At 40.2% G+C, this 13,441-nt stretch overlaps 1 protein-coding gene across 1 annotated transcript in view; it reads right to left on the reverse strand.

The window, feature by feature from the left end:
- lratb.1 (lecithin retinol acyltransferase b, tandem duplicate 1) overlaps nucleotides 1–13,441 on the reverse strand; it is a 35,406-nt gene that overhangs the window by 17,875 nt on the left and 4,090 nt on the right. The window contains exons 4-12 of the mRNA XM_038306089.1: nucleotides 13,288–13,418; nucleotides 13,089–13,174; nucleotides 12,749–12,848; nucleotides 11,298–11,341; nucleotides 11,081–11,158; nucleotides 8,266–8,462; nucleotides 1,266–1,330; nucleotides 1,062–1,168; nucleotides 852–954 (exon numbers count right to left, since the gene is read on the reverse strand). Coding sequence (XP_038162017.1) covers nucleotides 852–954; nucleotides 1,062–1,168; nucleotides 1,266–1,330; nucleotides 8,266–8,462; nucleotides 11,081–11,158; nucleotides 11,298–11,341; nucleotides 12,749–12,848; nucleotides 13,089–13,174; nucleotides 13,288–13,418 — 911 coding nt within the window. The remainder of the gene's footprint in view (nucleotides 1–851; nucleotides 955–1,061; nucleotides 1,169–1,265; nucleotides 1,331–8,265; nucleotides 8,463–11,080; nucleotides 11,159–11,297; nucleotides 11,342–12,748; nucleotides 12,849–13,088; nucleotides 13,175–13,287; nucleotides 13,419–13,441) is intronic.

A 13,441-nucleotide genomic window follows, 5' to 3' on the forward strand; every position in this document is an offset into this window, starting at 1 on the left:
CTGGTTAGCAAGATGCTTCTGACAAACCAGCCACAACCAAACTTGCTTGCGACCCTTCCGCCACAACAATCCCGACCCCATGATAATCAACAAATCACATTCACTTTATTCACTCGTGTAAAGTCGGGCACCACTCGGGAGAATTTGGAAATGCAACGGTAGGAACAGCTGGTTCCCTACGACTTTAACTGAACCATTTAAATCAGAGTTTACAGATTAATCTGGTTACAGGAAAGACTAATCAGCAATTCTTAATGAATTCTCAGAAAGACAAACCCAATGACATTCATGCATTTACTTATGTTAGAGATCTGACATGGTCTATTAGACATGAAAGCTCTGATCTCTGTCTACTTCCCTTAGTTGGTCTTGCAGGCATTCCCACAGTCGATCGAGGGCCGCTGTCCAGCAGGTTTGAGAGGTTTCCTTGCTCCAGCACAGCTAATTTTAATTGAAAGGTGATTAACAGGCTTTTGCACAGCTGCAATCATCATAATCAGCTGTGCTAAAGCTGTCAACCATGTGACCGATATAATTCAGATAACTCAGCCTTTCAAGCTCAGGAACAGAAGAGTGCAAATAATCCCAAAAACAATGCAGCAGTACTGAGTGGCCCACTAAACCACAGTACGACCACAACACAAAGATTTACAACCACTAGAATAATCGTATCGCTTTTTGATCTCTAGAAGTATTATGACACAGCTTCTAAATAAATCTAATTTCTAGAGACCATCTGAAGAACCTCAACTGGGTTTATTCTATCCCAGAACCAGCAGTTAGTAAACAGACTGAACAACTGGTAAACTGAGCTGAACCAACTGGTTAAAGTTCTGTTCGCTCCGTCTTACCGTACTGCGAGCGTTTGGGCCGTAAGTGTCTTCAGCTCCAAGAACCTGGATGTTGATAGAGCTAAAGTCCTCCAGTCCCAGCTGCTTGAACATTCTTCTGGTCCTGAACAAACAATAAAAATGGGTAGATTTTAGAGGATTATAAGTATCCTATCCATTAAAGTAATAACTATGGTAAACACCGGTTCATCATCAAACGGTTCTACGCACCGTTTGATGATGCTATCTGCGGTCCGTCGGGCTTTCTGAGCGGCTCTCGGCCCTCCGACAGGACATACCGCCGTGGCTCTAAAGCCGTCCAAGTAGGTGGCGCACACCTGGACACCAGGACCAAAATAACATCATAGTTAAACTATTGAATGAAGCCCCACCTCTCCTTACTAGCGTCCTCTGCCTTTGATACTTCTGACTTACCTTGTAGTCATGGGACGGAGCGAAGCCCTTGGCACCGGTGACTCTGACGGCCCCTCCTTCTACCCCTGAATCAATACAAACACATTTCATTAATCTCATTGTAGCCCAGCAGGAGTAAAGATCAAAACATTTTAGACCAAATATTGTTTTAGACCAAATATCGTTAAAATATTGTCTAATAATGATTCCTGATACTGAGAGGGCTGGTACAGCATTTATTATAGGATTTTACCTCAACGTTTTGTTTGTCCATCTGAGTTTTTTTTGCATAACTTACCCAGAGCCATAGCTCTGTTGAACCATCCATCCCACCTGCTCTTAGCAGAAATGATTTTAGGGGATTCTTTATAAATAAGATTGATTTATTTAAAAATAAGATCATTAGCAACCCTCTAAATATGATTGGTTTATCTCTTGAAGGTGGGGCAGCACCTGAGGAAGCCATAGAATCTGAACCGGGTTTAGGCTGCTTTGATCCAGTTAAACTTTCAGATTTACCAAAGTTATTCTCTTCATCTAAGCCTTCAACTTGTATGTTAGAACCAGTTCCAACCAGGTTAATTAAGTATTCTGTTTGATCTTCTCCACCATTATAGCTGTGATTAATCTCCCCAGTCTCTTGAACCAAATGACTTGGTCAGTTATAGACCTATATCCAATCTTCCTTTCTTATCTAAAATTATTGACAAAGTAGATGCCAATGTATGACCACTTACACCATAATGAACTTTTTGAAGAGTTTCAGTCTGGCTTTAGAGCTCATCATAGCACTGAAACAGCTCTGGTGAAAGTCACTAATGATATTCTCATGGCCTCAGATAATGGACTTGTATCTGTGCTCGTCCTGTTGGATCTCAGTGCTGCATTTGATACAGTTGACCATAATATTCTTTTAGAAAGACTTGAATATTTTGTAGGTATTAAAGGTACAGCACTAGACTGGTTTAACTCTTATCTGATTGATTTCAGGTTGTTCACGTTAATGACAAATCTTCCTCATGCTCAAAGGTTACCTGTGGAGTACCACAGGGATCAGTGCTAGGACCAATTCTCTTTACTTTATACATGCTCCCAATCGGTAGAGTTATTATACAGCATGGGATTAATTTTCACTGTTATGCTGATGATACCCAGCTATATCTGGCTATAAATCCAGATGAAGCTAACCCATTACATAAATTACAGGCATGTCTTAAAGACATAAAAACCTGGATGACTCTTAACTTTCTTCTCCTGAGTACAGACAAAACAGAAGTCTTTGATAAGGACACTGATTAGTCAGTCACTTCAGTTGGATGGGATTTACCTGATCACAGATAAGTAAAAAATCTTGGTGTTGTGTTTGATCAGGACCTGTCATTTAAATCCCATATCAAAGAGGTTTCTAGAATTTCCTTCTTTCATCTGAGGAATATTGCAAAAATGATAAATCTCCTGTCCAGGGGTGATGCTGAGAAACTAGTCCATGCATTTGTTACTTCAAGGCTGGACTATTGTAATTCTTTACTATCAGGAAGTCCACAAACTGTAGTTAAAAGCCTTCAGCTGATCCAAAATGCTGCAGCCAGAGTTCTAATGAAAATGAAAAAGAGAAATCAACATCCAAGCTGCCAAAGCAGCACCAACTCCAGCATCTGAGGTGCTGGAAATGGAAAAATTGAACTTTTGCTGCTCAACGCGCCACATCAACCAATCAGAGCTGACCTGGGAGCTGGAAGGTAGACAGACACAGACAGCACTGCTGATGCACATTGCTATGATCACTCCTCTGAAACGTTTATTAAGGCATAAATTAAATTTAAATGTCGAAACCTGCCAGCAAAATATGTTCTATTTTATTATTCTGGTTCCTGTAGTTTAGATCACGTAAGTAAACAACACCTTCCACCAGCCACGAACAGTAGTGGAAAACCCCCAAGAGGCGACCGGGCCAGAGGCTGCCGTTGAATGGGATTTCCAGTGACGGCGCACCACCGATGTACGGGGGTTTCGTGCTGGTCCACCAGTGGAATAACATCTGAAGGCAGATCTTAATCTGGATAAACTGACTGCACAGATTAAGTTTTCAGGTGGACTTTCTCACTTCAAAACATATTAAAGCTACTTTTTACCCGCTGATCACAGCAAATATAGCAAAGCTGCTCTCTGCCATCGAACACAGGAGCAGCTGAAGCATCAGATGCATCTGGAAACACTTTACTGGACGCCTTTCAGGAGAATGGAAGATGCTTTTGAGGCACGTCGGATGTTAATGTGTACAAGCATCAAAAATGAAGCAGGAGGATTTTTTTGCAGCTTCTGTCGCGTGCGGTCTGAATGTAGCATTAGATTGCTGCAGGACATAGGGACATATTTTCATTCTATCTCTATTCTCCCACTCTACAGAATCTGTTGGTTCAATCTCTAACTTTCTGCTTTTTCTCATAGTAGCTTCATCTGGTCTGTTCCTGTTTGTCTGTGACTCCATCCTGGAGAGAAATATCAGCTGTGCTGCTGCCATCAACACCTTTGTTTATAGATGTTGGAGATCAGCCTGTTTTTGTATTTGTTTTATGTTTATACTGTTTACAAGTTGATAAGTTAACAAATTTCTACTATGAGGTGATAAAGCATTTCATTAACTTTTCTGCACTGAATATTGTTCTTTAATTTGGATAATATATATCTAAATTGTTACAATATGTAACTTCTTTAAATAAATGTCTAATTTTTTTTAAATATTTCTAACATTCATTGCGTAACATACAAATAGTATTATTTGGGGCCCCCAATAAAGACTTTTATCTTATTTTTTAATAGTGTAAAAAAAAAATGTTTTCAGCATTGTTAATTTTTTTAATTTATTTTCATTAAAGAAAAAAATCCTGAGTTATTATTGTCATTAGGGGTGGAACGGTTCACAGAATCCACGGTTCGGTTCACGGTTTCATGGTCACGGTTTTCGGTTCGGTTCGGTATATGTTGATTGTTAGCATGACATGTTGGTCATGTTGCTGTTGGCATAAACAAATTTGTTGCACAATGCTTGCACACTGTTGCACTTTTATCCACAACTTTCTTTCCGCCATCATCGTAGGTCACTCTAAATGCAAAGCGCTCCCATACAGCAGACCTATAAAGTGCTGCTGGCGTATCTTCCAACTCCTGTTCTTTCCCACTCGCCATACCCACACAATTCTCCACAACAACTGATTTTTTTCTGCTACACCCGGCTATGCAGCTTTGCGGCTTTATGCAGACTATTTGTTTCCAGCTTAACCTCTAAAATCTTTGTTCGTCTCTTTTCTCCCAGCTCTTCCTGAGAACATCACGCAGCGCTTCGTTCACCCCAGTTTGAACCGAGCTGCAGACTCACCACTGGCCCGTCTTCAGTTCCCTTTCCCGCCCTGCTAATGTTAGAAGATAAACTGTCGATGACTAAGACGGGTCACCGAGTGGTCAAACAGGCTCTGAGAGTTTAGGAACTTTGAATTCCACTGATTATATTTACATTTTTTTAGAAGCAACAGGACGTTCCCATCTCACTGACAGTGACCAAAGCCCCGCCATCAAACCTTTAGACAGGAAGGTTTTTACAATGAAAAATAGGCTGCTAGTGTAAAGTTTTAATACCTTTTTTTTTTAAAGACTAAAGCATTCCAGGGATGCTTTTACACTAACTCAAAAGATATCATAGCTGTTCAGTTAAGGAAAAAGGTACACTTAAACACCTGCATCCCTTTAATAGACATACTGTACAGTAGTGGGAACATAGAGAAAAAATACAGTGGGCCTAATAATCGTACCTGAGGGACAGTCATAATTGTTTCAGGTAAAGCTTATAGACGCCTTTATGAATGTAGATAAGAACTTTCATAAAGGTGTCATTATCGCCATCATGAGTAATATTTTTAATGTATTTAACCTTATCCTTAGCCGGCACTTTAACGTAGGATTTGATGTCACCTGTTCTGACCCCTAGCAAATATTAGAGTAGGTCCCTGGTGCCTCTAATGCCATGTCTTTGAGTGTTTCTATGGTGCGCTAATTACCAGAGTGGGCTTCCCAGTAGAAAATCGGTTAAAGCGGGCATACCAGGGCTCGATGTTAACTATCGCCCGATCTCCCGGGGCAAGTAGTTTTAATTGTCGGGAGAGTACAAATTTCATTGCATTTGCCCGCCGGGCAATGATCACAAAAAAAAATATTTATCCCTCAAAATGACTTTAAAATCACCGACATTCGCTGAAAACGACCCACAAACGTTGCCGGCGCCATCTTTGTTGTTTTGTACACATTCTCGCGTGATTTGAAAAAGCCGCGTGATTTTACCGCTAGATGGCGTGATTCAGCTCTTGGAGAGAGAATTCTGCAGAGCAGCAGCTGGATGATGAACTTAATCTATACTATAATACACGCTAGATTAAAAATGATCCGTCAGGGATTAGGAAAATAATAATAACTGTATGCACACAGTGTAAATATTTCTATCATATGGCAGTCTTCTGTACAGTGGTCATACATTGAAAAATGTTCATTAAATTTTTTTCTCTTAGACATTGGAGAGATGCATTTAAATGTTATAGAGCTAAACATGTTAAATTGGTGAGTAGTAGTAGTGTAAGTTTTTAACCTGTCAAGTTTTTTTTTTAGATTTTTAACATTACAATTTATATTTTTCCAAGCACACAACAGTTTAAAGCAAAGTTTAGTTTGAAAAGAATGTGCAAGAAGGATTGAAAAGCATGTTAACACGGTAATGTAGGCTTGAGTTCATTATCTGACGCACGCATATACACACCAGGAACCTGGAAACTTACTGAATTACAAAAAAACATTTAAAAAACAAACATGTTTCATTGATATATATACAAAAATGAATATTAGGAACCATATTTATCAAACATTATACTGGGCAAGTAAAAATTGTTTCTGGGCAAATGAAATGTGAAAGTCACTTTATCTATTCTCGGTCTGCTGATCTTGTGAACTGGAACAGTACTAGGGCTGAGGCTGATGACGTTTCACGAGTACACGAGAACGCACAAGTACACATATTGAGAAACAGCCAATCTCTTCCCCAATTAAGTGCCTCAGGAAATAGAAAGAATCATGTCTTTTTAAAATGGCAATTATATTGCAAATGCAATTAATTGCCCTGATCAAGTGTTTACAATATTTTGAATGGATGTTTTTGAGAATTGATTCCAAATGTGTGCAGATTGAACTGTTTGGCCTTGAATCACACTTTCATTTGCTTTCCTAGCAAACATAACTACACATAACAGTCCGAAAAAGTTATTAGTAGTGCTGTCAAAATTATCGCGTTATTAACGCGTTAACGCGAGGCCATTTTAACGGCGATAATTTTTTTAACGTGAGATTAACGCTATGTGGTTTTATGGTACAATTTTCCAAGTACATCCCCCTGCAGCCTGCGGGAAGGCGGGGCTATTTTCCCCCAGTGTATGCATTTCTCATAGGCTTCCAGAGCGGAGCTCCTCAAGGGAAAAAGACGCTCATACACTGGGTGACGCTAGTGCCTTTTCTTTAAGCCCCACCACCAACAAACAAGTTGAGTGTCTGGTAACTAGTAGCAACCTGAAATACGCTGAGAAAACAGATTACTGAGGTGAAATGGAATCTGCTACGGCACTCTTGCCGCATGTGTACGCCACAGCTCGGTATCGCGTGTGTGTGTGTGGGTGGGTGTGTCTGTGTGTGTTCTCATTTTTGTTAAGAGGCTGAAAAGTAACTTTCTAGAGCATAGAACGTCCATCTAGTGATGTTGGTCTATTGATTTTGATGTATTGATTGAAAATTGTTCATTATTATCTTGGTTAATTAACATCTAATGTTAACTCTACTAAATTTTATAGCAGTAGGGTAAAATGCTTGTCTTTGTTCAAAAGACTATTAACTGTAAAGACTGTCTTTTACATCAGCCTGTTTTCAGGGCCTTTTTTTTGGCTACATATTTGTTATTTTTTGCTACATGCCTCCCCATCTTCTTGCCATATGTTTCTATGGCATAAATCAGTATCTGTGACCTGTTTTCATTTAAAAAAAAGAACATTGGCACAAACCTAGCCTGTATGTATTTTTTTGTATGTCATCGGGAGTATTTAAATTATTTTCAATCAGGAAAAAAATGTGCGATTAAAATGCGATTAATCGCGAGTTAACTCAGGCATTGATGCGATTAATCGCGATTAAAAAATTTAATCGATTGACAGCACTAGTTATTAGATTAAGTATTAAATAACAACGGCATACAACTTTACAGCTGTAGACCTTAACAGCCAACAGTTGTCTACTAAGCTTGAATTAGACCCGGGTGGAGTCTGTCTATTAGAGTGCTTATTAGGGCAAATGGTTTTACCTGCATAAATTTAGAAAACATGACATGTTTTTAAAGGCTAGAAGTCACACAGTTGTTAAAAAATATATATATGCCTGCTGTTTCTGCTCTCTCTTGTTCCCTGAGCGGGACGCCATGGTGCAGATCTGGGTCAAACTGAACTAAACATCAACCTAGATGTGTGAAATTTTCTGTATGTTCTGAAACCAAATGTATACAGGGCTCTTATTTACTCAGGCGGAGCAGAGGGAGGGAGAGCTGAGGGTGGAATTTCAGAAATCTGGCAACAGTGGTGCAGTTTCTCTCTATCAATCAAGAATTAACGACCAAACAGGCCGAAAACGAGGCGTTTTTATCAGAGTTCAGCAGAAGGTTTCATGGGTTCAAGTGAAGGTTAGACGCTGCTGCAGAGCTGCCCATGGGTTCAGGCAGGGGGTGATGGATCCGTGTTTAGGTTTATAAAAAGGAAAGCTGTGAGTGATAGCTGATAGAGCGTTTAATGGAGGTTCAGAGGAGGGTGAAGGGTTCAGTCGGGGGGGGCCAAACCCAGCTCCAGATGCATTTGTTTTGGAGTTTTTTTCGGGGTTATGAAAACAGTCAGCGGTTCAAACTGTGGTCATGTCCTCCGCTCTCGGTGTGTGTGTGTGTGTGTGTGGGTACCGGGTAGTTCCTGGATCGCCACCTGGCTGAAATCGCAGATGACGTCAGGCAGCAGGTATCTCCGCGGGTCGCCGATCTCATACACCAGCTGCTCGGCGACGGTTCCGAAGGAGACCAGGCCCCCCGTTTCAGGAGGCTTGGAGAGGACGAAGGAGCCGTCGGAGGAACATTGGACCACCGGGAAGCCCATGTTGTCCCTGAGAGCGGATCAGAGAGCAGCGTCAGGTTTCTGTCTGTCAGCTGGAAGATCTGAATGTGGGGGATACTGACTCAATACAATCAAAGCACCTGAAAACAACATTTAGTGCTCTTTATTAATCAGTGACAACTCCTTACTTTTATTTAGGCAACCAAACACAAAAATGTTTCCTTAAACATTGATATCATTTCAATAAACAGCCATCTTGGAAATGTTTAGATTCAGCTTCAAAGTTTTCAGAGTGAATAATATTGCACAATCTGTGGCTTTCTTTACTCTCCAGGAACAGCTGTTTCAAAATCTTTGAAATGTAAACATTACAGATGTTTAACCTTTAAATGTATTGATTCATTCTTCTTCATTCTAGAGGACCAGAACAATACAAAATGGCCGCTTCTGGCCCTTTTGGGAAAATTTGCCGTTTTGCTGAGTATCTAAAGATACTGACTTTTCAGGAACTTTTCTGGTACAGCTGAGAGCTGTAGGTATAGTGATCTTATCATGGAGAAGCTAAGCTAATAGCTACTCTATGTGAGGCTAACAGTTATACTAGCTAACCAGTATTTAAAGTCAGTTTAAAAGCTTGCAGAGTTGACCTAAATGTTTAATGGATCTAAGCTAACGGCTACTTGGAACCAAATTAACAACAATTCAGAGGGAAGGTAACAGCTAATTAGAGACTAAAGGCTAATTTATACTTCTGACGCATAGCCTCTGCAACCGTCAAATCTGTCCCCGCGCAGAGGCTCTACAACTGTTGTCGCGCCCCTCAAAAAAATCCTGACTACACGTCGGATGGTCGCAAACCCGTGCATACCTCAAGCAGAAGTGCGCGGACAAAAAGCAGCTGTGATTGGTCCTTGGTATGCCTTTCTGGCTGTCTGTGTGGTTGTCCTTCTCGATTCTTTGCCGGGGCGCGCCATTTTTAAAATCCGAGGAGCAATAACAACAATGGATAACCACGACGAAAGGTTGATCGAGGAGGTTCGGAAGTACAACCACTTGTACGATGCCCCACAGGTTGTTTTGGAAAATAAACACTCCCGATGGCACCGCCGAAGAAGTTCTCGTGACGATCCGCTGAAGTTCTCGCGAGCTCCCGAATAGGCTTCCCCTAGCTCTTTGGCGGGAAACTGCTGCGCGTCTCTAGAAATTCCAGACCGATGTTGCAGAAGCATACCATCAAAACTGGTTTGCGGTCAGACGCAAGCGACATTTGATGTTTGCGGATGCAGAAGTATAATCCGCCCTTAACAACCCCTAGTTAAGTAAAAATGCTCTCAAAATCCGATATAGCTGAAGTGAATCAGCTAATAACAGCAAATACAATTCAGAACTGCGCATAAAATAATCATCTAGAGTAAAAATTACATTATTGAAGCTTCTCAGGTTCTCAAGGCCAGCTAACAGTTTATGAGAGTCAAGCTAGCAGCTAGTCAAAGTCAAGCTAACTAATGAAAATATTTAGTTATGGATATGGGACAAGTTATGGATGAGTTCTTCCAGGTTCAGATGGTTAGTAGCACTCAAAAAATAAAAAAAAAAACAATTCTCTCTAAAAATGAGGGCTGTCTGACGAAAAAAAGTAGTTAGATACTGAATACTGATAAATACTATTCACAACCCCACTTACAAGAATAATATCCCTTTTGCGGAGAGAATCAAGATAAAAGCTATGCAAGCTAACTGCTATTAGTAAATCAAGTTTATAGCTAATATGTTAAGTGATGGCTGCCATTAATCAAGCTAACAGCTAATACAATTCAGAACTGCACATAAAATAATTATCTAGAGTAAAAATAACATTATTGTAGCTTCTCAGGTTCTCAAAGCCAGCTAACAGTTTATGGGAGTCATGCTAACAGCTAGTCAAAGTCAAGCTAACCGCTACCATGAAGCAAGCTCACAGATGATCACTTTTACCACTATTTGTAGGTAATTTGAAAGTTAATCAAAGTCAAGCAACATTTATTAAAACTAAGAGGTTCTCAATGTCCGACTTAAGGTTTTTAGGAGTTAACCTAACAGCTAGTCGAAGTAAAGTTAACTGATTTTCAGTGTTAAGATAATTGCTAGTATGAAGAAAAAAAGTGATCAGCTAATAAAATCTACTACTTATGAAATGTAATGAAAGAAATATAGAAGAAAGAAGAAAATCTTAGCTTAATTAAAATCTTCAATTAAGGTAAACTTTATATGTATGGAAATTAGTAAAAGTCAAAAATGTTTCTAACCAACAGTCTCATTGAAAGTAAAAAGGATTTTATCTAGAAGTTTTACTGCTTTCTTTATCCTTAAGATAGTAAAATATCTATATAAACTAATAAAAATAGTTAGTTATAGATATAGGACAGGTTATAGATGAGTTCTTCCAGGTTCAGATGGTTAGCAGCACTCAACAAAATCAGAAAGAAAAACCAATTCTCTCCTAAAATTAGGGCTGTCTGACGAAAAAAAAAAGTAGTTAGATACTGAATACTGATAAATACTCTTCACAACCCCACTTAGAAGAATAATATCCCTTTAATCTCAAGGCTCTAGTTCAGGACTTGATTCAAATCTTGAGTAAATCACAGAAAACTGGGATGGATGATTTTTTTTCCTGTTAAAATTTACCAGTCTGGAACTTGATGCCAGTCGGTAAAGATGCCCCCGGTACTCTGAGCGCCACACTCAATCAGATGACCAGCCAGGCTGAGAGACAAACAATAACAACAACAATAATAAGGGCTTAACAAGTGAATAAATAAACATTCTGATGTAAATTATGTAAAAGACATTTTTAAAAGTTTCAAAATATGTAGTTAAAATGATTCTGATTAAGTTTTGGTACCTCCCTGCTGCAAGCAAGTCGTAATCGTCTTTCTTCCATCCAAACTGCAGGAGAAAAACAGATTAAGAATAAACACGTTTAGGCCACCAACATAAATCTTTCACCACAGCTCTAAAGAAACTGAAACCACACTTTTACAAACTGAGTCAACATTTAGATACAATATTTGTTTCTGTAATTTACATCTTCTGTTGAAAAGTCCAAGCATGGAACGATATTTAGCCTTATGTTCTGTTCACACCTAAAGCAGCAGAGGCAGCAGAAGCAGCTGGTTTATATGCAAAGTCAATGGTTGAAAAAGCAAAAGGTCCCGCAGCGAGTTTGGAGCAGCAAGAGCAGCACGTCGTGAGCCTCTGAGCATCGGACGCGCGCGACGTGCTGCAAACGCAGCAGCTGCTGGAGTTGGAAAAATTGAGCTTTTGCTGCTCGACGCGCCACATCAACCAATCAGAAAGCTGATCTGGAGCTGGCAGGGAGACAGACAAAGTGCTGCAGGACTTGATTGAAACTGTTTACTAACTCCTAGCGTTTAACGTTTATTAAAGTACCTGCAGGTAAAATATGTTTGATTTTATTATTTTGGTGCCTGCAGTTTGAAATATGTACGTGAAAAACGCCTTCCAGCCGCTGTGATAACAGCCAGTAGGAGACTACACAAAAAATAATCTTGACTTATCGCATAGTAATAAATTATTAATATCAAAAATGTTTTTCTGTTCTTTTCTTTTTACATATTTTGTTAAAAGGTCAAATAAGAAATTCAAACCCAAAAAAAGTAATTTTCTGTTTTGTTTTATTCTTGGATCGGGCTTTAAAGGGTTAAGGAGGATTTTCTCATTGAAAAACATATTAAAACTACTTTTTAACCACTGATAACAGCAAATATAGCTGCCATTGTTGCAGGCAAAGAAAGGATAGGGTAGCTCCACCCACGCGCATCAGACCCAATTATTCCACTGCGCAGCCAGAGCAGCAAAGATGCTTCAGCCGCGCGTCAGATCTAAACTTGTACAAAAATCTAAAATAAAGCAGCACATGAGTTTTTGCTGCTCCTAATGCTTGCAGTCTGAAAGTAGCATCAGACTTAGACAAACTTGATTGTCATTTTGTTTAGACAGAGTGTATACAAAATTTTATTTTGTTTTCTACAGCTTTCATGACATTTCCATTTCTTAAAGTGCAGCCGTGATCAAAATGTAAACATTTGGAGAAAGAAACATGGTGAAAAGAAATGCAATGAGCATTAAAATATATCTGGTTCAAATATGCAGTGTTTTGGTTTGGTGTTATTATTTTGATGCAGAGTCTGTGACGTGACTTAGAGTTTTTTCAACATTCAGCTGTCTGATGGTGGCGGAGAAGAAGCTGTTGCTTTTTAAACCCCCTCAGTTCAGCAGCAGCAGCAGGGCTGTGAAGCTTCCCTCTCCATGGATGCTAGCCGTGAGCCGTACCGTGTGCATGAGCGGCCCCAGAGCCACGGCGCTGTCCACGCAACGCCCCGTCACCACGATGTCAGCTCCCAGATCCAGGCAGCGGCGCATTGGCTCTGCCCTGAAGACAGGGGAGGGTCGTCAAGTCACCAACAATATTTAAGGTCACTTACTACATTATAAAATCAGATCTGGTTTGAATCCTTGAGAAATAACCTCATAATGATCCTACATCCTTTCTTTGATAAATATCACATAGATTCATTTAAAGTTTCACTTCCTTTAAGCCAAAAGTCACCAAGGTGTCTAGTTTGATTGATGGTAAAATGAATTTTTCTCCTAGTGCTCGCTGTGTTCGTACCCGAGGTAGGCGTTCATGCTGTGCAGGGTTTTCGGCAACGGCTGTCTGCCGCCGTCGGCCATCTTTACCTCAGACAGGCGGCTCCTCTGCAGCATCGGAGAGAGGAGGAGATCTGCTCAGGTGGACTTAATCGCTACACATCACGATAAAAAAAAAAAAAAAAAACGGTCATATCACATCAGAGGAGGGGGGGTCGTACATGGGGCATGAGGTCATCACCGGTCACCACGGCGACCTTCAAGTCCAGCCCAGCCTTTTTGACCACTTCCTGTATGGCGTCGCCGCAGGCCAGAGGGTTCACTCCCCCTGCGTTGCTGACGACGCGGATGCCTGACGAGAAGAGAGGCCTGCAT

The sequence above is a fragment of the Cyprinodon tularosa genome, unplaced genomic scaffold (genome assembly GCF_016077235.1).
Source record: "Cyprinodon tularosa strain WSP-4 unplaced genomic scaffold, ASM1607723v1 ctg571, whole genome shotgun sequence".
Lineage (NCBI taxonomy): Eukaryota > Metazoa > Chordata > Actinopteri > Cyprinodontiformes > Cyprinodontidae > Cyprinodon > Cyprinodon tularosa.